Source organism: Thalassophryne amazonica, chromosome 12 (assembly GCF_902500255.1).
Source record: "Thalassophryne amazonica chromosome 12, fThaAma1.1, whole genome shotgun sequence".
Classification (NCBI taxonomy): Eukaryota; Metazoa; Chordata; class Actinopteri; order Batrachoidiformes; family Batrachoididae; genus Thalassophryne; species Thalassophryne amazonica.
The window spans coordinates 68,019,320-68,046,639 of NC_047114.1; the positions used below are offsets into that span (position 1 = coordinate 68,019,320).

Genomic DNA, 27,320 nt, shown 5'->3' on the forward strand with positions numbered 1-27,320 from the left:
TAAAAAAAATCACAACAGTTGTATGACATTGAATACCCCAATTATGTTTTGATTATTTTACTGATATTTTATTCAGAGATATTTTAAAACATTAGAAAAAATGTTTCTTTATCATTCATTTTTATCATTGAAGATCAAAAATCTGGGTGTGGGACAAGCACAAAACGGCAATATTTACATATAATGATGCTGAAAAAAGGTGAAAAAGTCATCATAGACTACTAGAACAAATGTCTTAACACACTTTCATTGTAAAGATAACTATAAAAGTGTGAAATTTCCCCTTTTTTCTGTTTTTCATACAATATGATCAAAGGACATAATAAGTGCCCATAGTCTAAGAATCACCCATATACAGCCACTGGATTCCACACACTTGATATTCTGTTAGTTAAAGCCCTCCGGCCATAAAACGTTTCTGTTGTGTTGCTTTCTAAACTGTGGTGTGTTTTGATGAGTTGTGTGAATTTACAGCAGATACTAAATGAAATGAAATTGTTGCATGCACTGCAGGGTATATGTGTATTGTTTGTTTGCAAGATTTGTTTTATTGTCTTTTTTTGTTGTTTGCAAGACCATTTTTGATCCAACTCCCTTCTTGTTGGCATATTGATATGTTTTTTTTTTTTTTTTGCAATTGCTGTCTGCTTTTGTTGGAGCTGTCTTAATTTGGAAGTGCTGTATCTCCTATCGATCACCATGCTTTTGTCTTTTAAAGATGGTGCAGTGTTTTGTTTCGAATCACCAATATATGTGTGGTGCTTCTGCTTTGTTTAAGTTTCCAAATGAATTTCTTATAAAGCAGTGTCTTAAACAAAATGAATTACTGATATATCTTCACTGCACCAATTGTCAGTTTGGTGATAGAATTTATTTGCACCCGGAGTACTCGTAAATGTCAAGAACATGCCTGCAGTAACACATAATTGTCTTGGGAAAGATCTGTGAGAAAAATGTGATACTCGAAGAAATATTCAAGTGAATAACACCATGGGAAAAATTAAACAGTAATGTGCCACAGTAAGATGCACACAATGCAACGCCATTCATATTCACAACTACAGACTGATAAGAATACAGCACCTACAACAACATACACAACAAAACAGAAAACAGCGACACATACAACAACATTGTAAACTGCTGGGCTCGTATTCACAAATTCACAAAGGCTAAAAGTAGCTCTTAGTGATGTTATTCTAAGAAAAATCTTACAATTCCTCAAATTCTAAGACCTTTATTAGATTTTCTCATGGTAAGATTAAAGTTATTCACAAAACATCTTCGGCCTTAAGAGAGCTCCTAAGGTGAAAAACTAAGAGGTGGGAGGAGGACTTTTAAGAAGCGTAAAAGTGTCTTAAACAAGATGGCGGAAAGACAGACAGGAATGAGAGAGGTTTTCTCCATATGTTGGATGACAGTAATTCACTAACACACTACCGGCTTGATGGTGTAGGGATAATGGGCCTCATGTATCAATGTTGCGTACGGCGATATTTGAGTGTATATGGGGTGTACGCCAAAACGGCTGCGCTACTTGGCATTTATCAATGTGGTCGTTGGCGTACGCTGCGCTGAAAATATACACCAGGTCGAGAGGTGGTATAAATTATACACCAAAATGAACCAGCGCTGGAATCCACATAAAAATGAAGATGACGATAAACAGTGCCATTATACAAATCAATGCATATGTTACATAAATAACACTTTCCTGATTATACTACATAATAATCAATACAAATCCCGCTTTTGCGGGATTGTTATGGAGCACGATCCGTGGCTACAGCGCTGACAGGAAGGAAAGCGCTGCTCGCCTTTTTCTCCAGACTTCGAGCCTGGAGCCAGAGCAGCGCTGAGCTTAACTTCATGTGGTGTGATCGTTTTAGACAATGGAATTGATAACTGTAGTTTCGTCATTCCCTTAATTCGCCCGTGCTGCAGCCAGGTTTTGTCGTCTCCATTCGGTTGTCACAATAAAATAAATACAGAAATACATTTAAAAAATAAAGAAATCTGACAGATTAGGCGTGTCTTATTAATTGAGCGAGCAAATATCCATGTCAAGAATTATTGACATGTGAAAAGAGAATACAGTGGTCCCTCGCTATAACGCCGTTCACCTGTCGTGGCCTCGGAGTCTCGCGGATTATTTAGTCCAATTTTGCATGCCTTTTTTTTTTACAGTGTTCTGTGTTCTGCGTATCTGTTTATAAGAATCTTGTTGCCCAGAAGAGAAAAGAGCGCCAACAACTACTCATAACTGTGTTTGTCACACGGAAACAAACACCTGCTGCAGCGAGATGTGAGTGGAAAAGGCACGGCGTCAGGACGTAGAGGCCCGATCTGTGAAATACTAGTGAGTCACTATTAATAATTTCTTATGTGTCCGACCTCGTTCGTTGATCGTTAAAATTAATTCATTAGTTCTAAATGCCATCATAATTATTTATAGGAAAACGTTCTATTTTTTTTCTCAAACAAATGTTTGGGCCTGAAAACAGGTTGGACTTATTTTCCTACTAAGGTTTGAATTTTGAGAGTGTTTACACACGAGAGAAAAGTGAGAAAATGTTCTGCCTGATTGAGAAAGTGTATAAAGTGTGTAGTGAGGGGTTTTACAGCCTTAAAACGTCTATAATAATTGTAAAAAATAATGCTGACTACGTCGCGGTTTCTCGTATTACGGGCTATTTTTTAGAACGTAACTCCAGCGATTAATGAGGGACCACTGTAACACTTTTTTGATTATACTACAAAACAATTAATACGACGGCCACTTTTGATGCTCTATTGGCATGCGTCGTGATTGGTGGAGTTCTTTTTCATTGCCGTCTTTCCGGCTTCCATGTCGTAAAATGAGGGTGTGTCTGAAGCAGAGTCTGAATATTTATGGGCGTGTTTATTATAATTACGATCGTTTCCACCCGCCGCATTTATCAAGATCACGTCAGGCGTACACCAGAAATGGGCAGGTGCGCACTGCTTGATACATGTCACAGCGACTTTGGTGTATTTCAAGTTTACGCCGTAAATTTACGCCACAAGTGCGCAACATTGATACATGAGGCCCAATGTGATCATGTTTGTGGTTGACCTCATCAGCAATGAGCTTACTTTTCCCACCCTGCGTAGTTACGCAATAACGCCTGAGATGAAGGTCATCACAACATGGTGATACTGGGCTTCCGGAAAAATGTCAATTGCATGCAAATTCTGTAACATTCATACAATTATTAATATCAAAGTAAACAATGTCAGGCCTACAACACACCTGTTTGAGGACAACATAGCTTGTGTGCTGCAATCTCTGCTCTTGCTTTGGATTGCAACACATACCAGTGCTTCTCACACTCACCGCTTGTGCGCACAAGGAGATGGAATGAAGCATTGATTTGTTGTGCAATGCGCTCCCAAGTTTCCCTTGTGCCATGATCCCGGGACCCAATTTCCCTCTTAAAACACTCTTGTATTCTCCTCCACGACCTGTGCTAACAGCAGGCACTGTTCTTCTGTCTCGTTTGGCTTTTGAGGTTTTTTTTTTTTCCATTTTGTTCATTGTTTTGGTCATTCTGCCAAATCACACCACTTTTTATACGAGCAAAACGACACGCAATGGCGCAAAGCTCGTTTGTGGTACAGGGAGTCCCAAACAGGAAGTGCCAAATTTTGAGTCCACAGTGAAACAGGAAATGTCAAATGTTGAACACTTCCTGGCATGGGTGGAGCTACAGCAGAGGCCAGGGTTGCGCTGGACTCCCCTGAAATCTGATTGGACACAGATGATTGACATGTCACAGCACATGGTGATGTGTAAAACAAGATGTTCTAAACCACCTTATTAGAAGAAGAAAAAACTTTGACTGAGATTTCAACCTGAACACATAGTCTGAACCGTGGACTCCTAATGACATGATGAGTTATATCGGTGAGTAAACAACTGTATTTTATGCCAGAAATGAGCTCCAGGTTGTTAAAAGCAGCATTTATCCTTTATTTCAGGTTGACTTATATATACACGCGTCTTTTCTGTGATTTTCATGAATGAAACGAGGTAGCACCTGATTCCTGCTCTGTTTGCTTATATGAGATATAATGTGAAGATGCTCAGGCTTACAGAAATACAGGTAATTTACTCCTCCTCTGTTCTGTATAAATCCTATGTAACCTCTTAATTTTGCTCCCTGAAGTGCTTATTTTTAAATAGCCTCTTAATTTTGCTGTCTGACTGACACACCAGTGACACAGCGTTCGATAAATAAATCTAAAGTTATCTTCCTTAAACTCAAACTGAAAGCAAATCACTACAACTTGATATAAATTAATTAAAAATATAAAACAAAGCTTCCTGATGAAGTGGTGTAGTGGAGGATTGTCTTAAAAGGACCAGATAGTTCAGCTATAATTTGCCAGAAAGTACACCTGAGATGAAAGCTTAGATTTGATGTTTTGGTGAAAGAAACTTTTGTATTTCTTCATAATTGATGCAAATAAAGTCCAAGACATATTCAGTGATTTGGAAATGTTCATGTTTCCATCTTGTCTTAAGAAAACTGGCAATAAAACTTATTTACAGGTATTGTCAAGTTTTAGAGATTTACTTTCAGTTTGAGTTTGAGAAAGATAATTTTAGAAATTTGTATTTATATATTTTTTGTATTTCTTGTATTTCTTGTATTTGAAATGGCATAAACAAATTAAGATGTGTGAAATACCAAGTGTTCCAATACAGTATCTTAACCTTATGATGAGTGCAAAATGAATGTGATATTATTACTGTTTAATTTTCACTGTTGCACTTTGTGTGAAATCATAGTCATATCTTATATCATACTGATATGACAATATTGAGATGCGATAATTTGGTGATATTGTACAGCCCTACTGTCAACTAGCTGAAAAGTTTGAATATTAATTTACATCTACATTAAAAAAAATGCTTAAAGTGACAGGGGGTTAAGAGGGCTGTAATTAGGGGAGTCTGGGGCCAAAATAACATCGTGAGATGCTGAAGAGCTTCGCTCATTCCTGTCTGACATACATATTAAGGATGCCAGCAATCACAGGAATTGCTGACAGCTGAGTCTCTGTCTATTCATGTTATGAATAGGACCAGAGCACATTCGTTTTTTTTTTTTTTTTTTTTTTTACCTTTTTGTGATAACCAATCACAGCTCTGAGAAGGCTGCGTCATACCTAGCAACAGCGGTCAACCCCGCCTCTTCACAAAGGCAAACGTTTCTGTCCACTCCTTGCTCAGAGTTGCTCTCAGACACTTCCTGGATCACTCTTAGGCTAAGATTCCTTGCTAGGAAACTTAAGTTGGGAGCTCTCTGAGAAGACTCAGATTTTTTGTGAATATGGGCCCTGGTTTACATGCTAAGCCTCACAATTCCTCACAGTTCACCTGGAAAATATTTCCAAACTTTCTACATGATCTAGTTTTAGGGTACAGGGGTGGTGGCCAAGTGGTTAGTTTGCTTGGTTTCAGTGTAGATGGTTCTTAGTTCAAATCCCACCCCTGCTACATTTCTCCATGTATTGTTCGGTTGTGTGAAGAAGGTCATCTGGCATTGAGCTTGTGCCAGTTCAACGTGCAGATCCACCCTGGATGTGCTGTGGTGACACCGAGTGAAAACAAGGGAGCAGCTGAAGGGTCTTACTTTTTACCACATAATGTGATGTAACAGTTTTGGCTCATCATAAAACAATACTAAAAATGTTATTGTGATTATTTTTTAATCTGTACAAAATTAAAGGGCAATGAAAAAGTGAAGATAATTTATTTTCCAATATATTTTCATTTATATAGCACAAAATCACAACAAAGGTGCCTCAAGGAACTTCACACAACTAAGGTCTAACCTTATGAGTTCCGAGTTGCACCCAAAAGCATTTTAAAGTATTATTTTCTAATTATATTATGTGTGTTCTTTCTGTTTGTGTTCATCATGTGCGTGTTCACCACAGTCTTTAAATGGACAAAAAAGGTTCAAAGCCTGTGCATAACTGTAATAAATGCATGTGCACACAAGGTGGCAGTATACACATTTGCACAACCTGAGGATGCAGTGCACCTGCCTGACTTCACATTCAGAGAAAAGTGATCTGCAGCCTTTGATCTGTGAGCACTGATGGGAAATTATATAACAACTCAGCTTGGTACCAGAGAGAAGATGAAGCTTTCGTTCAATTAAAGAGCAGATCAAACAGAATAAAGGTGAGCAAATACATCTCAAGTAAAAACATGCAAGCAGTGTGTATTTGCAGCCAAGTGGAGAGACTCATATGCAGAAATACCTCTATTTCTAGATTCAAATCTATATTTAATAATGTTTTTAACAATTTATAGCCTGCAGACCTATTCATGTCCTGTATAAAGAGAATTAGGGCAACTAAAAGTAAGAAAAATTCAATTACTCTGACCATGATTTTGTCTACCACTGACACAGATTCTTTATAGTCATGATATATAGTTTTGTTGTACTTGATACATCAAGTACAAACGAAAGATAAGGTGCAAGCCTTTCAGTGCAAATATAAACCTGAGTAAACCATGTGCAGATGAGAAGGGCCTTAAGAAGAAAATAAGTGTTTCAACAAGACCAAACACACTGATAAGCAAGCAGCATTTTGGCTCCAGAACAACATTAGTGTTATGGAGTGGCCAGCCCAATCCTGGCACCTTAAGGCAATAGAAAACATGTGGGGTGATGTCAACAATGATGTTGTTGAAGCGAAACCAAGAAATGCAGAGGAATAGTGGAATGTAGTCCAATCGTCCTGGGCTGGAATACCTGCTCACAGGTGCCTAGGTCAACTCCATGGAAAACAGATGTGAAGCAGTTCTCAGAAACAGTGGTTATACAATTAAATCTTAGTTCAGTGATTCATAAGAAAGATAAATCTGAGCATTTTTTTAGGTTACAGTAAATATTTGAGTTTGTGGGTGATTCTTAGACTATGGGCACTTATTATGTCCTTTGATCATATTGTATGAAAAACAGAAAAAAGGGGAAATTTCACACTTTTATAGTTATCTTTACAATGAAAGTGTGTTAAGAACTTTGTTCTAGTAGTCTATGATGACTTTTAAACCTTTTTTCAGCATCATTATATGCAAATATTGCTGTTTTTGTGCTTGTCCCACACACAGACTTTTGATCTTCAATGATAAAAATGAATGGTAAAGAAACGTTTTTTCTAATGTTTTAAAATATCTCAATATTTCAAAACATAATTGGGGTATTCAATGTCATACAACTGTTGTGATTTTTTTAAACAAAATGTAGTTGTCCCACACTATTGCCGTAATTTCCACCACAACACTGTAATGTCCCTTTAAACAGTTTGTATGAAAGATTGTTTGGGTAGTTTCTATGGAGATAAACAGTGACATCAGAGCACATGTATATAGCGCCAAATCACAACAAACAGTTGCCCCAAGGCGCTTTATATTGTAAGGCAATGGTGTGGTGGAAATTACATTTACAAGGCCAATAGTGCCCGTAGTTAAAGAATCACCCATGTATGGAAATAAAACCTAAAATAAGGATTTTGAGCTTCGCTCCTTTGATGGTCTAGTGGTTAAGACTAGAGACCAGAAGAACCTTGTTTCAAATCCCAGCCTGACTGGTAAATCAGTAAGAGCCCTTGGGCAAGGGCTTTAATTCCATATTACTCCCAGTGTGTAGTGAGCGCCTTGTATTGCAGCACCCTCACATTGGGGTGAATGTGAGGCATTATTGTAAAGCGCTTTGAGCGTCTGATGCAGATGGAAAAGCGCTAGATAAATGCAGTCCATTTACCGTTTTTTTTTTAAACACACTGCTATTAGTTTGAACACAACTGTATGTATTTCTCAAATGTTGTAAAAATGTCTGATATAGGATATAAGGTTATTTTCTAATGTCCGAGTTAACAAGCTAGGATGTGCTGGGCATATTGTTAAGCCTACCTGGAGCCAGCTAAGCATTTCCAGTATTCCACATTACTGAATATTTCTTGGACTTAATTTATATCATTCAATAAGAAAAAAAAAAACATTATCAAATAGGCTGTTCCCAAATTTTAAATAACCATGCTGGAAGGAGACTAGTGAGGGAAGCCACCAAGCCCAAGACACCCCGACAGCCCTGCAGGAGTTATAGGCTCTGTGGTTGTAGTTGGAGAATAGAGCTTCATACTGTATACGTATATATATATATATATATATATATATATATATATATATATATATATATATATATATATATATATATAAACACACACACTTTGTGCTCAAAGGTTTACATACCCTGGCAGAATTTTTGCTTTTTTGGCCATTTTTAAGAGAATATGAATGATAACACAAAAACTTTTTTTTTCTCTCATGGTTAGTGATTGGGTGAAGCCATTTATTGTCAATCAACTGTGTTTCCTGTTTTTAAATCAAAATGAAAAGAGAACTAACCAAATGAACCTGATCAAATGTTTACATACTCCTCTTCTTAATACTGTGTATTTCCCCTTTAACATCAACAACAGCTTGGAGTCTTTTGTGGTAGTTCTGGATGAGGCTCTCTGATGGTAAAGCTGCCACTGAATATGTTTTGGACTTTATTTACATTAATTACAAATAAATACAATCAGTATGGCACTTTATGGTAAATCTGTATGGAGTAAACAGTTCTCAAAAACTGAGTGACTGTGCAAGAAGGACAAGGGTGAGGAAAGCCACCAAGACACCCAGACAACCCAGGAGAAGTTATGGGCTTATCTGGCTGCGATTGGAGAAATTGTGCACAGTACAAGCTTGTCATTCATATTCTCTTATAAATGGCCAAAAAAGCAAAAATTCTGCCAGGATATGTAAACTTTTTAGCACAACTGTGTGTATATATATATATATATATATATACAGTAGTGTTCAGAATAATAGCAGTGCTATGTGACTAAAAAGATTAATCCAGGTTTTGAGTATATTTCTTATTGTTACATGGGAAACAAGGTACCAGTAGATTCAGTAGATTCTCACAAATCCAACAAGACCAAGCATTCATGATATGCACACTCTTAAGGCTATGAAATTGGGCTATTAGTAAAAAAAAAAAAAAAAAATGTAGAAAATCTATGAATGAGGATGCAACAAGAAAATCTTGCACCATTCCAGTTTCTTCACTCACATCCCAGAAACATATAATTATTTCAGAACTGTTGCAGGTGTCTTGGTGGTTTCCCTCACTACTCCAAGACATAGTCAGTTACATAGTCAAGGAAGTGGAAAGATGTATGTATCCATCACCTGACTTGTGTTAAAAGAAAACTGGCTGAAAAAGTCATTATTTAATCCTAGAATACATTGCCCCATTGTAACTTTTATTGGTGTTTTCCAGGCTTGAAGCACAGAACTGAATGTATATTAACAAATGAAATAAATCTGACATACAAAACATTATATCTTGAATTTTTATTTTGTGCAGTGAAATAGGTTATTGTAAGGGTTATTGGACTTTTTTCCCCATATAGCCCCAACTATTTCTGATTTGAGGTTGTAAAATCAGACAATTTATTGTGGAAATACAATTTTTGCAGTACATCATAATGTTTTTCACTGCACTTGCAGGCTTTGATGGAGGAAGCCATGTTTATTAAAACATTAATCCAGAGGGCAAAATGGTGTTGATCCAACGTTAAGGGCCCCTCCACACATAGTGCAAATATGTACAAATCAGGGCAACTCATGGCGGTACAGCTCGTATGAGCGCACCACGATACATCGCTCCAACGGGCAGGCATACACGATGCTGGTGCGACAGTTTGTGCATGTGACAGTGTCTTTTGATGAGGTGCACATTGTGCCACTGATGTCGAGAAAAATAAAATAAAAACCAGCTGTGTAATTAGTGACTATCACTCGGTTGATATAAATAATGCATAAAAGGAGATGCAATACAGAAGCCTGTGGTTAAATAACCCTGGTTTAAAAAAAAAAATGCCACTTACAGGATTTGAACCCATAAGCTCTAATTACCAGACAGAAACTTTACCACCATGCTACCATTGCTGGTCTATAATCAGTGTGGAAAAATGCCTGAAATGAACAAAGACATGGACGAGGTGCGCTGTGAGTGGCCACTGCAGCCCGGCGCAAAGGCGAAAGATGTTTTATATATTTCCATGTGAGGACAGCAGGCAGAGACACGCACCTCACAGAGGAATGTTGTCAGTTCATGTCCTTCTAAACACAGAACATGTTCTCAAGCTGGGACGTCCAGGAGCAGAGATCTTTACAGCCACGGCTGTTAGCAGACATGCCCCTGTCCATTCAGCGCCCAGACCAATGTGTCACTCTGTGTTATGTGGTCATTCATTTTCATTATTTGTTATGCAATTGCGTATGTAGGTATTGTTGTAATTACTTATATAACTGTCCTGGCAGTGGATTGTGTGTTACATAAAAAGGGACGCAATACAGAACCTAGTGGTTAAATAACACTGGTTAAATAAAAAAAATAAAATAAAAGCCACTCACAGGATTTGAATCCACATGCTCCGATTAGCAGATGCAAAATTTACCACTACACTACAATCACTGTCTTGTAACAGGAGCGTAAAATGTCTATAATCAACAAGCAGATAAATGTATTTTCTGTGCTGTCGTAACTGACCAAACAGTGTTTGGTATGGTGTATTTCTGCTGATATGTGACTGAAAGTGGCATATTTGGCATAATGTTGGCTTGTTCTGGTGTTCATTGTTCGTGTGTGCCAACTGAAATTTGGCCGACACCCGCCACGAGAGGGTTTGATGGGCTTGCACAGCCCACACTCTGTCTTTCAGCCGCTGGTGTGCGCAAATAGTTGTTGCAACAATTTTACATGTTTTGCACACGGTTCTTGCTTGCACTTTATGCGCACATCAACCAAATTCACATTATGTGCGAAAGGGCCCTAACACTTCCTGAAGTCTGAATATGCTGGATTTGAAAATTGTATCAATGTCGAAATCCTAATTTTGGATCAATGACATTGGTGTGTGAGTGTGTTTGTGTGAATGTGAGTGGTTATATATACACATACGTACATACATACATACACATATGCACTCCATTTACCAATATAGATATTCACCATTGATGTTAAATTTAACATTTAACGTGTTATAATAGATGTTATACTCAACAAGCAACACATCTGCTGCTGTGTGTGAATAAATAAATACAAGGGTTTCTGATAGAAATTGAAAAAATAGATCAAACTATGCCATTACTATTATTACATCAGGAGATTGACGGAGCAAAGCTGATATACTGACTGATGTCAAAATGCAATATAACCAAAAACAGATGACGCGTCACTGTGCCTACTGTGATAGTACCAGCAAACATTCTGAACAAAGAAGTGTTTTTTTCTTTTTCTTTTTTTGTCTTTATACTGAGAAATGTGTGACCCAGTTGAGATGACATGCAGTTGTTCTTAAGTGCTTTGAAGCAAAGGGAAGACTTTAAGTCAAAAGGCTGACAATAACTTTGTGAATAAAAGATAAGCATTTAACAATATGGCAAAATGAATCTGTATTCTTTCACATGTATTTTAGCTTTACATGGAATTACATGAAGGCTAATGACATACGAGGTCTATTAGAAAAGAAACCGACCTTTTTATTTTTTCAAAAACGATATGGATTTGAATCACGTGTGGTTGCGCCAGACAAGCTTGAACCCTTGTGCGCATGCGTGAGTTTTTTCACGCCTGTCGGTTGCGTCATTCGCCTGTGGGCAGGCTTTGAGTGAGCACTGGTCCACCCCCCTCGTCGGAATTCCTTTGTCTGACTTCTTCCTGAGAGACTGGCGCTTTGCTTGATCAAAATTTTTTCTGAAACTGTAAGGCACATCCAAGTGGACACCATTCGAGAAATTCAGACGGTTTTCTGTGAAAATTTTAACAGCTGATGAGAGATTATGGAGTGTTACTGTCGCTTTAAGGACTGCCCACGGAGCCAGACGGCGCGCCACGCCCCGAGCCGCCGTCGTCAGCCTGTTTCGAGCTGAAAACTTCCAAATTTAAGCCTCTGTTAACCCAGGACACCGTGAGATAACAGAGAAGTTTCAGAAGAGGTCGGGATCAGCAGTTTATCCGGACATTCCACTGTTAAAGGAGATTTTGTAATGAAAGACGTGCAGACGGATTCACGCGTCACCACCCAGCCGCTCATCACGTGGCGCCACAGCAAAACACCTCTGTTGGAAGCATTACAGGACAAGTTTGAACATGCCCAGCTGTTAAACAATTTCTCGGATACTCACTCAACTGAAAGCCATCGAAAACCGCCTGTATCTTACGAATGGTTATCAACACGGAGGTGTTTTTCTGTGCCCAGTGCTCACTCAAAGCCTGCCCACAGGCGAATGACGCAACCGACAGGCGTGAAAAAACTCACACATGCGCACGAGGGTTCAAGCTTGTCTGACATAATCGCACGTGATTCAAATCCATATAGTTTTTTAAAAAAATAAAAAGGTCGGTTTCTTTTCTAATAGACCTCGTAAACACTCTATATTTTTACAATGCACTGGTACTATGTGTTGTGTCTGAAAAGCTACTTAGCTAGGTCAAGATACAGTAGATGTCTAGTCACCTTTATAGCTTGCTAGTCAGCGATGTTTGGTTATGGCTACACAGTAAGGTACATAATTAGCTAGCTTGAATGATGACTCAGCTAATAGACACCTTGTTAGCAGAAAGGATCAGTTGGGAAGCGATCCCAGACCCTTCTTCCTGTGAGGCAGTACTGCTAACCACAATGCTGTAGTGCTATGGATTTGATATTTTTTATTATTTCATTATTGTAGAAAGTTATTTTTAACTTGCATTTAACAGCAGTTTCCCATTAGGTTTTTGACAGCTATTTCCGCCACAATTTCAAAATTGAGGTAATTGGGCCACATTATTTAAAACTTTTGTGTACAGTTCTTACTATTGTCGACTATTTTATATCCTATTAGATATGATTGTAAGTGATTATTGCCAATCACAACATGCTTTTCCTGTTGTGGAAGAGGATTAGAGAATGGGACGTCCGGATTACTACATATTGTACCAGATTGTCCACTTTCACCTACTTTTACACAAAACAATCCCAAATCTGCACCAATTATATTCCTAATATTAGCACTTAATAATTATTAATTAATAATGATAATCAAATTGGCAGATCACATACCACCTTCTGAGGCGCCTTGGTCACCTACAGTATTAGAGTGTGTAGGATTAGGGCATTAATTATTCTAAGTTATTACAATACAAAACGTGAAACAATAAAATGAAAAATAAATTAATCAAAATGTACAATAAATATCTTAACAGTGTTAGGAAAAAGTACAAGTTTGATAGTTTTAGCACAATCATAGAACACTCTTAAAAGGCTGAACAAGAACATTCTATGAGTGTCAGTTTATTTACAACCTAAAACCACTGCAGGGCTGATTTCAACGGTGTGCTTATTTATTGTTTTATTTTACTTTGATGAAAAAAGCGTATAACCTGGTAACTCCTCTTCGCTCGCACAAAGTCGTGCACCTCTCCTAGTTTTTTAAACATGTTTAAAGCATTCCTGATTGCTCACAATGTCTTGTAATGCTACATTTTCCACAAATTATAGCCAATTTCAGGCCCATATTGGGTATTTGATTTGTTTATTATTATTATTATTATTATTATTATTATTATTATTATTATTATTATTATTATTATATTTTTGCCAAAATCTTAGACGCTCAATTATCAAAAATCAATATTAGAAGACAGGCTTAAAGGGAATAACTTTAGAAATTTTAATATACATTAGATCAGCCTGAATTGCTCCCCAGCAAATGACAAACAAAATTTAATGTGTAAAAGCCCAAGGGTATGTATGTGGGTGATTCTTTAACTACGGGCACTATTGGCCTTGCAAATGTAATTTCCACCACACCATTGCCTTACAATATAAAGCGCCTTGGGGCAACTGTTTGTTGTGATTCGGCGCTATATACATGTGCTCTGATGTCACTGTTTATCTCCATAGAAACTACCCAAACAATCTTTCATACAAACTGTTTAAAGGGACATTACAGTGCTGTGGTGGAAATTACGGCAATAGTGTGGGACAACTACATTTTGTTTAAAAAAATCACAACAGTTGTATGACATTGAATACCCCAATTATGTTTTGATTATTTTACTGATATTTTATTCAGAGATATTTTAAAACATTAGAAAAAAAACGTTTTTTTACCATTCATTTTTATCATTGAAGATCAAAAGTCTGGGTGTGGGGCAAGCACAAAACGGCAATATTTGCATATAATGATGCTGAAAAAAGGTGAAAAAGTCATCATAGACTACTAGAACAAATTTCTTAACACACTTTCATTGTAAAGATAACTATAAAAGTGTGAAATTTCCCCTTTTTCTGTTTTTCATACAATATGATCAAAGGACATAATAAGTGCCCGTAGTCTAAGAATTACCCATGTACTGTAGACTCTTTCCACTTTATATGGAATCATGGCTCTTCTGACACACACGCACAAAATATTCAACTCCATTTGACATACTTGAAGCCATCTGTATGTGGCATTTGAGTAATGTGAGTATTTTATAGTATAAAGTGCCACCATGTAGGTGGGAGTGCCGATCATTTCAATGCAGTGCACGTACAGACACTACAAAGCACTTAAGAGTGCTGCAAACACGAGGGAGTTTTTCTTGAGTGGCGACAGCAGACAGCAGCTGTCACCTCTGACATCATCACTGGAGCATATTGGGTCTTTTTTAGGTGGCGGTATGACCCCAATGGACTCTGAAAAGACATTTGAGTGGATGATATTCCCAGCATGAAGTGAAGCAGACATTTATCTCCTTAAAGAACCACAAAGAACAACTCAAGCAGATGTAATATGGATTTAAATCTTACTCCCTGTTTACTTTCTAAAACCACAAGCACACCCATCTGTGTATTAATGACACCAGACACAGGCATGTTGAAAATCTTACGATGTATATAATTGACGCAAAATTTCAGGTACAACAGCAAATTAGACATTTGTAGTTTTCAACCTCTTTGTTGTGTCTATTATTACCTTATATTGCAGCAGGTAACTGAAGCAATCATTCAAATGGTGAAACAAACACCAAATTTGGCACAAATACTCCTTAAACATTAGTCTTTTGAAAAAAAAAAAACCCGCTTGCCACTTAAATTTTCAAAAGGCAACCAGGTAGGGGTCAATTGAGGATTTACACAGGGGTCAAAAACTGAAAATGTCTCATCATATTGAAACCTATACCACATTATTTGTCTGATCATAACGATTCCAAAATGGTATAGTTTGGGCTATCTACGAATTAATGTTCTGGAGTTATGGGGTAAAAACAGCAAGAATGGTGACAAAGGTCAGTTTCAGTTTGTACAGGGGTCAAAAGTTAAAGTTACTCCAAGTTTGGTTAAAGGTGGTGCAAATTATTAGATGAGTTAATAGGGTTTCAAAAAGGAATAGTTTGCACCATGTGCCATCCATAGTTATGTTATGGGATAACATGTCACATGTCATAGAATTCAATGGATGTCAGACCAAGCATTCAACACAGTCAAAACTATTCCATTTAATAATCCTATTTAGCTCAACCAATAATTTGCACCACTTTTTACCAAAATTGGAGTAACTAACTTTTGACCCCTGCACAAACTGAAACTGACCTTTGTCACCATTCTTGCTGTTTTTACCCTATACCTCCAGAACATTCATTCGTAGATAGCCCAAACTATACCTTTTTGGAATTGTTATGATCAGACAAATAACCTGGTATAGGCTTCAATATGATTACAGCATTTTCAATTTCTGACTCCTTGTACCAGGGCTGTCCATAAAGTATAGGTCCTTTTTATTTTTTTCAAAAACTATATGGATTTCATTCATATGTTTTTACGTCAGACATGCTTGAACCCTCGTGCGCATGTGTGAGTTTTTCCATGCCTGTCGGTGACGTCATTCGCCTGTGAGCACTCCTTGTGGGAGGAGTCGTCCAGCCCCTCGTCGGAATTCCTTTGTCTGAGAAGTTGCTGAGAGACTGGCGCTTTGTTTGATCAAAATTTTTTCTAAACCTGTGAGACACATCGAAGTGGACACGGTTCAAAAAATTAAGCTGGTTTTCGGTGAAAATTTTAACGGCTGATGAGAGATTTTGAGGTGATACTGTCGCTTTAAGGACTTCCCACGGTGCGAGACGTCGTGCAGCGCTCTCAGCCACCGTCGTCAGCCTGTTTCAAGCTGAAAACCTCCACATTTCAGGCTCTATTGATCCAGGACGTCGTGAGAGAACAGAGAAGTTTCAGAAGAAGTCGGTTTCAGCATTTTATCCGGATATTCCACTGTTAAAGGAGATTTTTTTAATGAAAGACGTGCGGGCAGATTGCAGCGTCGGCTCGCAGCCGCCGCGACGCTCCGCCACAGGAAAAACACCTCCGTTGGAAGCCTTAAGGACAAGATGGAACATGTCCAGCTGTTAAACAATTTCTCATATACTCACTACACTGAAAGCCATCAAAAGCCGCCTGGATTTTACAAATGGTTATCAAAACGGAGGTGTTTTTCCTGTGCCGCTGCACCGCGCCGGCTGCGTCCCGACGCGCGGACCCGTCTGCACGTCTTTCATTAAAAAAATCTCCTTTAACAGTGGAATATCTGGATAAAATGCTGAAACCGACTTCTTCTGAAACTTCTCTGTTCTCTCACGACGTCCTGGATCAATAGAGCCTGAAATGTGGAGGTTTTCAGCTTGAAACAGGCTGATGACGGTGCCTGAGAGCGCTGCGCGACGTCTCGCACCGTAGGAAGTCCTTAAAGCGACAGTATCACCTCAAAATCTCTCATCAGCCGTTAAAATTTTCACAGAAAACCAGCTTAATTTTTCGAACCGTGACCACTTCGATGTGTCTCACAGGTTTAGAAAAAATTTTGATCAAACAAAGCGCCAGTCTCTCAGCAACTTCTCAGACAAAGGAATTCCGATGAGGGGCTGGACGACTCCTCCCACAAGGAGTGCTCACAGGCGAATGACGTCACCGACAGGCGTGGAAAAACTCACGCATGCGCACGAGGGTTCAAGCATGTCTGACGTAAAAACATATGAATGAAATCCATATAGTTTTTGAAAAAAATAAAAAGGACCTATACTTTATGGACAGCCCTCGTAAATCCTCAATTGACCCCTACCTGGCTGCCTTTTGAAAATTCAAGTGGCAAGCGGGTTTTTTCAAAAGACTAATGTTTAAAGGAGGATTTGTGCCGAATTTGGTGCTTGTTTCACCATTTGAACGATTCCATTGTAAATATTCTGTTATCTGCTGCACTATTAAGCACAAACTCTTAGATTTCTGACAACAACAAAACCAAAGAAAGTACAAAATAAGAAAATGAAAGTACTTTGTTTTAAAATCCACATTAATTGTCACCTTTCAGAAAAGCCTCCCATAGTGTATGTTCCACTCAGTGTAGTTTAAAGTTGTGTGTACATGCTGGGCAGGATAATCATGTAATGAGTGAATGCAGGATTGTGGAATGTGCTGATCTGAGATCAGTCCTCTGGGGAAAATGGCCTTGCTTCTTCTCGTACTTTGTGTGGGGGGGTTGCTTGTGCGTACCTTATTTCACAAGAGTTCTAAATGTCTCGCTGGGTCACTTCCATCTGCATACACACATTTCCAATCAATAGTCGTTTCTGGAAGGTGTTGACTTGCGTTATTGATCAAACATCTTGTGATGTCTTTGTGCAGACAGCGCCATTTATTGGCTTCATAAAAGTGCAGCTTTTATAAGGGGGGAGGGTGGATGCTGAGCATCACATTTAATGAGGTCATAAGGCGAAGGAGGAGAAACATTGGGGTTGTGCAAATTTCAACTGACGACATTGTGAGTCAGTCATTAGAAATAAGTTTGGACTCAAAAGTTGCAAGCGACCTTTTGAACTAGAATGCCACCGTCACAGTTGGCGACATGTCTGTTTCATTACAGAGCGTGCAAGATGTACCGTCACATTTTCCATGTCTGTTGTGTTTGCTATTTAAAAATACCATTTTCCCATTGCAGCGCTTTTTTTCCTGTTTACTGTGCATGAGTCATGAACAGTGTCACAGACAAAATACTAACAAAGACGTGGGCAACAACATAAGTAACAAAATGCACCATTGCAATGACCTGTCAGGTGACATGGATAACAAGAACCTTATTTACACAGCAGGAAAAGCAGTTCCCAGACATTGACAAATTCCCTCAACTATTTCATTGGGCAGATGTGAACTGTTCCAAAAAAGCTTATGCATGATTAAAAAAAAAAGAAAGAAAGAAAAAGGGCAATTGCATGAGTAAATTATTGCAATGTTTAAAAACAATGTTCCTCAAAGAAATACTGTAAGGGTTTTGTATATTTTTCTCTCTACAGTGCATAATATCAACAATTCAAGGAATTTGGGGGAATTTTAGTGTGTAAAGGGCAAGGGTGCAAAAAAATAAAATAAAATAAATAAATAAATATATATATATATATATATATATATATATATATATATATATATATATATATTCATCAATAGGTGATATAACCACACAAGTTACCTTACATTTAGCATCAAGCCATACAAATTAATCCTGTGGCATTGATATTTGATCAGTTCTTTCCTAAATTAAACCACTTGACTAAAACTGTTTAATCCTTCTTGGCTTGTCAAGGTGTTTGAGCCAAACCTGTTATGACATTGAGTTTAACTTCTGATGGTGACACTAGGTCAAAGGTCAAATAACCAATCAAAAGGTGACTTCATATTATTGGTTCAATGTCCAATATAGGCTCTGGAGCCCATTTGTGTTGGTGCTTAACCATACTGTGAAGTAGATGAGTATACAACTTCACATGCATCACAAATTACTTCCCACCTAGGTCTAGTTTGAATTTCTCCCTGGGTGGACTGAAGTAGTAGTAGTAAGTGGCCCACAGGACTTACAACAAGGCCCACTTGTTGCAGAAACTTAGCACCCAGATTCCATGGTGTGAAGTGGTTGAGAACTTACTACTTGTCCTGGACAGACCACCAGTCACAGCCAAGGCAAAATTAATTCAGAATCCAATATTGAGGAATTTGGGCCCATCTTTTTTTTTTTAAAAAAAGCCAAAATCCAAATGTAATAGCAGTTCTTACCATCACTTCCCATTTTATTTCAGATTATATAAGACTAATGATTATTACGATTACACCTGATTATGTACAATTAGCATTATATAGTTGTTTTTGCATATGCACCAGCACATGCGCAAAAATGCTACTTCTGCATTTTTCCTCACACTTTTCCAAAAAGCTAACATTTTAGTTTTATGTAATATGAAATATCTCAACATATTTTTCTTTTATTTCTTGTTGCAGAGCTGGATCACAATGAGACTTCTGCTCAGAAAACATTATTATTATTATATTTTATTTCAGAGAAATTATATTTTACCCACTTGTCTGCTTTCATCTGCTTTTCCATGAGAGTACCCCTGATTTGCACCAGTGAAATCAGATTTCACTTATTTGCATCACAACTTATCCTGTCATCACTTTTTTTAAACATGTTCAAAACTTTGCAGATTGCTCACAATGTTCTGATCATTAACAATTGGGTATTAAAAATCTGTAATGTGAGACAGGCTTCACGTAATTTAACAAAAGAAAAACCCTTTACAACGTCTGTATTTTTAGGTGAAAATTAACATTTGTCATTTTCATATTTTTTTCTTTTACACCACACACAACGAAAGGAAGAAAATGAAAAATACACACTTTATGCAGAGGGTAGTTGAACTGAAATGATGTGCCACATATAGTAACACTTTCAATTTGTGTCTTTCACATCGCAAGTACTTCATTGACAGAAACAGTAGTGACAAGTACCAATTTTGAGTTAGTAGAGATGCAGTTGGAAAATGCAATTTGGGCAAAAATAAAAGCCCTATTCATTCTTTTTTATTTCTCAGTCCAATTGTTTATACTGATAATATTTGATTTCTGTGCCGCTGAAACAATTTGTAAAGGCTCCATCATTAATCTTTAGTTTCACCATCTCAGACACATGCAAACATTCTCCCATTATTCCACCCATGGCAATCTTCAAGGAAAGCTTTGAAATGTCTGAATTAAAATGTGCTACGTGCTTCATCTCACCTATGTTCTCATTGGGAAAAAATTGTTTTATGCCATGTTCCCAAAACATTCCCGGTAAAGTTGACACATGATGAAGTACTGCGTTACTGTCACATTGAAAAACGAGGAATACTTTAAAGGTCGTTATGACTGATGAGTGCAGAGAAGAGGGAGTCGGGGGTGGAAACAAAGAGCCAATGATACAAAAAGATGGGGAGTGGAGGGGAGCAAAACGTATGAAATAAGAATTATACAGTGGCACATAAGTAGAAACGCTCACAGGACATTTTCCTCCCTACAAACAAAACAGAAAAGTATGGACACTGTCATATCTGCCGTGGAAACAGAATGGATCATCAACTGATCTATGGTATTTCTTTAACCTTTATTTAACCAAGTTAGTCCCATTGAGTTCAAGATCTCTTTTGCAAGGAAGACCTGGACAACTATAAAGTTTCCAATTTACCTAACCTGAGTGTCTTTCAATGTGGGAGGAAACCCAAGCAAACAAGGGGAGAACATACAAACTCCACACAAAGGCCACAGATGGGAATCAATCCCATAACCTTCTTGCTGTGAGGCAACAGTACTAACCGCTAAGCCACCATGCTGCCCAGATATAGACCACTGATGCAATTTAAAAACAATTAGGGATGTCCCCATCAGTAAGTATTTACAGATACATAGGCATGATCCATGACTTGAATTTGCCTAGATTCTAATCTTCCATGGGGAACACTGCAAGCACATTAACCCCCTCTAAGCCTGTATATCCCATGGATGGGAACTTTATTTACTGACAAGCCAAAATGAGGTGGGTGGTAGGGGGGTTAAAGTCCATCCATCCAATTTATGTATTTGACATTAGTACATCTCTGCAAAGAAAAAAGGAAGCCAAAAAACCCCCTGCTCCTTAGCCCGTATCTCATGGAGCAGCAAATGCTCACAAACATAGCAAATTTTGGGGTTTATTAGGGTTTGTAAAAGGTTGCAAAACAGTTTACAAACAGTTTTTAGGGTTGCAAACACTATTTCTTGTCAAATAAATTTTGAACATGTTTGAACATTTCTTATCAAATTATTTTTTCCACAAATAATTACTTAGTTACTACCATTAGTTAATTAGTTACTTAGTTACTACCATTACTTAGTTATTAAATAGTTACTACCATTTGTAAAACAGCTTTAAGCATTTGTAAATGGTTGTAACGTGTCACTAAAGTTCATTTTGGTTCTCAACCACTCTGACCCAAACAGTGTACCTTTTCTTGTTCCTGTCTTCTTTTTCTTAGTCTTTTTTTTTTCCCTTCTGTTTTGCAGCAGCAGCCACACAAAGCAATTCTTTGTCAAGGACAGCAGAAATTTGCTACGGTCATCAGCATTAGCCGCTCCATGAGATGCTAGCTTTAAAGCTACAGTGTGTTGGTTTAAGTGTCACCTGGTGGTGAGTTTGCAGATTGCATTAAGGCTCTCGGTCATTTGTTTCCCTTCACATTTTTGCTTCTTTGGCAACAGGGATTCCTGCTACCGTGCCTCCTCCTGTGACAAGCAGTATCTATTATCTAAGATCCTCCATTTCACTAATATTACGGTACTCAAACTTGCTAGCCTGCACTAGCAACCACTAGATACTGTATACGGGAATAGCTACTTTTTCATCTTCTTTTTACTTCAGTCTTCCATCTGTGTGGTAAAATGCAAAAGACAAAGTAAGTGTCAATTTTGGGCTACTGTATACACAGCAGTGCAACATGGCGGCCTCCGTGAGCAGGCACTCTCCAATGTAGATATGAAGGACTTATTATAAGCTCATGAAAACACATCAATTCATTGTTGCACATAACTATAGCTAATAAACAGATGGTTATGAATGCTATATTCAATTTTGGATAAACACTCCTAAATCCTACCCACTGTAGCTTTATTGCTTTTATTTATTTATTATTTTTTACAAAACACCAGATGTGTGGTAAGATGTAAGAGAAGGAAGTAGAAGTAAACAAGACTTAACGGTACAAACAAAAATCAACTGCGAGTACAAAAATTATAAGGAGGGACACAAATTATGGAAAACGACATAAATGGTTTGAAGCCATCGGTGATCCTGATGCAAACAAGGCATTTGAACGCAATTGGTGCAGTTTTAAGCAACAGTTTGGACTGTCCATTGAGGCCATGGGTCTGGACTTGAAGCCAGATGTGGCATCTGTCAAACGTAGCATCGGTGCATATTTTAAGTGAAGTAGAGCGCAGTTATGCTTTTTCACATGCTTCTGAAATACACTGCTGCTCTGAAGGAGAGCAAACAAGTGCTGAATATAGTGGCATTTATTAGCTCTGTTGGCAGGTTGCATATAAAAATGCAGAGTAGAGGGATCTGGTGTTTAAAGCCCCAGTCACATGGTACAAAAGAAGGACACCGAAGCCAAAACGAAACAAGAAATCTGGACTTATATTGACTGTTGCAGACATCGTTTAACTGTAGTCCAGCTTAGTTCCTGTAGCTGGTACTTCGTCAGAATTTTCAAACTGTTCAAAAATGTGAACGAATCCTGACAACAACCTCAATTCCTCCATATTCCATTTAGCTTTCTGTGTTGACGGTTGCTCATCGTTTGCGTAGTTCCTGTACCGTCAGCATTCCGTTTGATTGTCGTCCCACTTCATCCAACGTCTTGCACGAACATTGGCAATATCTGAACGGATCAATAACTCAAGCTCAGACGAGGTGAAAGTGACTCGAACATGGGTGGGACGAAAAGCAACGTTTTCATACAGAAACAATGGTGGCAAGAACGTTTTATCAACTACTTTAACTATTCATGCACGTGCCAACCATTTGTAGCTGGGACGTGCGTGTGCGCCTACATTTTTTGTTGTGAAGACAAACCTGTTGTCAAGATAACCAGACCCCACACCTGCAGGTGCTGTGGACAGCACAGGCTGGCTGCAGACTTGATCACAAGCTGGTGCTCGGTCTGATACCCGCTGTCAAGTCACGTCATCATGAATGTTTCATTTTGATTTTGCTTAAAGCGTCAAGGTCACCGCTCGTTTAGTTTTTCTTTTGTTAGATTCGGTTTTGTTTCATTTCTTTATGCACTCTGGACTCGCAGGTTTTTCGGTGACTGAAGAAGCGCAGGCTCATTTGTCCACCTTTTCGACAATTTTTGACTTGTTTTCCTACGTTTAGCTATCGTCGTGTGCCGTGTGACCGTGCCCAAAGGGGCGAGTCAAGTCAAGTTTGCTCTGGTGCATCGCTGCATCCATCATATCACAGACCCACCCCAGGTACTGGATGGTAACTACTCAACACACAACAGATCCATCCAAGGGGGTGACATGTTTGATCAAGCAGATACCGATAAACTAAAAAAAAAGAAAATGACTTGATTAGACCAGACACTGTTTTTTGAGACATCCCGAGTTACAACAGTTATGCCAATCATTTTTGCAGTTTATGCAAAAGTATATGTCACAAGAGCACTGGTGTTTTCTGTTTCTGTGCACACGTCATCGGTCATCATTCACAGCTACACATTTCCAGAATCAGAAACCATCATTTGCTGTGAAGAATCTCGAACCGACAACCCTGACTAACTGTACAGTGCTCTGTAGTGGGAACGCGCCAACACTGTGGACCTGCACAGTTTAGATTTTTGCTTACACCAGACTCTCAAGCTGATCATACTCTGACAGAGGAGCTCTGACAGAGAGTAGTTTCAGTGGTGGTGGTGGTGGTGGGGGGAGAGTTACAGAGAGAATGCGGGGAGTTGATGGAGTGGCAGATGGGTCATGTTACCCCCCACGCAAATGTGATCCTAGCTATTACCACAGATTATTGCAGAAAGTGCTTACATGGAGTGTGCTTGTCCTCTCTGTGAGAGTGCATGTAGGTGCAATGATATTATGACCGTAAATGCCTTAAGGAGAGCTACTTGGTCTTACTCAGGGCTGAGCTGTCTTGATTATCCCACCCCGCCCCCGTTTTGAAAGGCACAAATGCTTTATTTCATTTGCGCCTTGCGTATTTTGGTTTGAGGAAGACGAAAACTCTTGATGTTGTGCTGAAGGAGTGGGAAAACAAATATATGTCTCGCTCTCTGCCACTGCAAAGCCCCGTTTTCCCTCTCCCCATGGTGTCAACACCAATACATTGTTAGCAATGCAGTCTTACATACTTTTAAGTACATGTAGAATCTCAGAGCACCCAAACACCAGGAAAAAAAAAAAAAATAAGACCTAAAAAGACCAGCTCTAATGAAGTCATAGCATGAAAAATGAGAGAAGAAACATTTTTATGATCACTCATGAATCCATTTCATTGCAATCCAAAACCAAGAGGAAGTCCATCTCAGTTCATTTGTTTCTTTCCTTATATTTATTTAGTTTTGGCAAAGTAAGTAACCCCCAACTTCTCCTCCTTCTCCTTTCAGGCACTCCTAACCCCTCCCACAGTGTCCCATACAGTCCCTGTTGTCGGATTCCTCCGTCAATTATCGCCAGAGCAGCAAAGTGACCAGTGATAGCGGGTAAATGACGAGGCAGGGAAAGCTGCCGTTGGCTGCACTTTTCACCTTCTTATTTTGTGGGACAGAGGCAAAGAGTTTGGGTTCATCAGTGCTGGGAAGACTGAGGCGTGGACTCCGAGAGCACATCTCATCAGCGCAGATACCACTTCCCGAACCGCTCGAATCATCACCTGCAGACAGAAGGTCACAGCATCAGCTGAATAGTACAAGATTCGGAAACATTACTAGGCTTTGGAGAGGTCAAGGAATCTAGATTGGAAAATGCATTGACTGAAAAACAGTCATATAGATAAATGAATGAGACATTCAATTCCATTTATTAGCATAAAAGCTAAACATAAGTGAATACAATAAAATGCATCTTGTACATACTGACATTAATAGCGCATATAAAGTAAATAAACTGATTAAAATATGGTGAAAGCTGATCAATCCAAAACGCAACTTTGTTTTGCTTATATAATTTCACATACCTACAACATGATGAATACTGCCTGAATACTGGATGTTGGAAAGTAAGATCAGTGTTACAATTTATTACATTTTTGCAATCTTACCAGAAGTTGCGAATGGCTCTCTGAAATGTCACTACGGTTATGTGATAATGTAATTGCATATAATTTGATTATGCTGGGAAACTGAATTGCATCCTGTTCTCTTAAAGGTTGGATTATATTTTTATTGTCTTTTTTATTTATTTATTTATTTGCTTTTTGGTTGAGTAGGGGTGAGAAATGGATAGAACCTATGTATATATGAGCACATGCCTGTATTATTTCCATAACAGCAAATACAACAAACAATCCCTGAACAATGTGTTGAAACAGGTTCCAAAATGTTCCTGAAAAGTGTTTTGTGTTTGCCATCATTAACTTGCAGTACCTATGAAAAACTCTGGCACCATCCCCAGCCACACATTCCATTCCATCCATTCTTTAACTCTGCTTTTACTTTCCCATTCTGCTGTATTTTTTATCCCATATTTATCCACATAATGGGCATCATGTTTCACTCCATGGTTGCAAGCTGAGACTGCTAACACTGATAGGACGGCTAAGCAGAGCACACGAAGTGCACTGCATTTCACCAGGTGGCATCCAAAACACGTGTTGTTGAACCACAGCTGTGCATTTTCCATAATCCATCTAGATTGTTATGGTAAATGTACTCACTGGTATCTTGGAAGTCCACATCATTGCCATTGAGAGCATTTCTGAGGCGGTGGGTCATGATCTTCAGCTGCATTATATGCTGTCGTATTGCCATGTCTGGTTTGGTAATGTCAACTTCCACTTCGGGGTTGTTGATCTGGCTGGCGAGGCCGTCACTCATCACCTCAGGAAGGTACCTGGTGCCCATCAACAAGTGACATACTTTAATTAAAATCTTGTGTAGCTATAACAATATGGTATGAATAACTTCATACTGACTGTGAGACAGGCAAATACAAAGATCTGTTGAAAAATTAAAAGTTTCAGTATACAAGACAAAACCGTAATAACCAGAAGAACAGGACAGTAAATATATCTTTTAACACCATTTCATCCTAAAACCACTTAATGTTTGCGTCCAGAAAATACATTGTAGACAGTGAGATGATGCCTCCTGCACAATTCCATTTTCAGGTCTCCAAAAGAACTCGACTCAAACTTTATTTCTAACATTTAAAACGACGACAGTCGACCAAAGTGCTGTACATAATTAAAAAATGGGCACCAAGTTACCCCCAATCATAAATAAATGAAATAAAAATAATAAAAGTACAACAGGCAACAAAAACAGATAAAAGACGAAGTAAAATAAAGATTAAAAAGTAGTTGGATGTAATTTGACTTAATTTAATTTACATAGCACCAAATCACAAGAATCAAAGAACCCCTTTCTGTGCCTCCCATTAAATGGAAAGGAACTGCTGTTTGCTACACCCACTCAATCTTTGGAATTTAAGAAATTCGGGGTTTTGAGAATATCTAACATAAAAATCCCATCCATGCTGCTTTCCAGTGTAAAAGGTATATAAACCATTTTACAGAGTATGAACCCTTTAAGAACAGTCGTTTTTATAGCACTTCTGGACTGTAGGGGATGGGGTTTATCTGTGTGTCAACTCATCTTAGTTGCTTATCACAAAACAGCACCAATGGGAGTTGTCAGTGGCTGTAACCATTTGCCAGTAAGTCTCAACATATCAGTGAAAATCAGGACTAACCACAAGGGGAGAAGGAAGTCCTATATAGGGCACGAGGCCTACTGGTGGTGGTGCTTATCCTTGGATATTGTAGCGTGAAAAGGATGAAAATTTGCAACTCCTGCTGGGTGGGACAGTTTACTTCCATAGCTAAGGATAGTGACCATTTACAGCTGGGTAAATAGACAATGCTGATAAAGTGTCTTGTCCAAGGACACAGGTAGGTAGAACTACCAAGATTTGAACCCAGGGGTATATACTGGTCACCTAACCACACCACACCTGAATCTCAGCAGTTGAAAGTGCAAAAGATGTCTTTTCAACCTGAACATCTAACTTCTTTTGAACTATTTTGGAACATAACGTGTTTAGATTTGCTTTATTGAGGAAAAAATGTAGCTGGA

At 38.4% G+C, this 27,320-nt stretch overlaps 1 protein-coding gene and 1 long non-coding RNA gene across 2 annotated transcripts in view; one reads left to right on the forward strand and one right to left on the reverse strand.

Annotated features, from left to right (window-relative positions):
- The first annotated feature begins 2,839 nt into the window (after positions 1-2,839).
- LOC117521056 lies at positions 2,840-22,459 on the forward strand. Its single transcript, XR_004563871.1, has 3 exons — positions 2,840-2,850; positions 21,022-21,025; positions 22,005-22,459. It is a non-coding gene; the product is annotated as an uncharacterized LOC117521056 (long non-coding RNA).
- Positions 22,460-23,815: 1,356 nt separating this feature from the next.
- Positions 23,816-27,320, reverse strand: part of gpc1b (glypican 1b) — a 268,996-nt gene continuing 265,491 nt past the window's right edge. Inside the window, exons 10-11 of the mRNA XM_034182371.1 lie at positions 25,901-26,076; positions 23,816-24,898 (exon numbers count right to left, since the gene is read on the reverse strand). Coding sequence (XP_034038262.1) covers positions 24,693-24,898; positions 25,901-26,076 — 382 coding nt within the window. The 3' untranslated portion in view covers positions 23,816-24,692. The remainder of the gene's footprint in view (positions 24,899-25,900; positions 26,077-27,320) is intronic.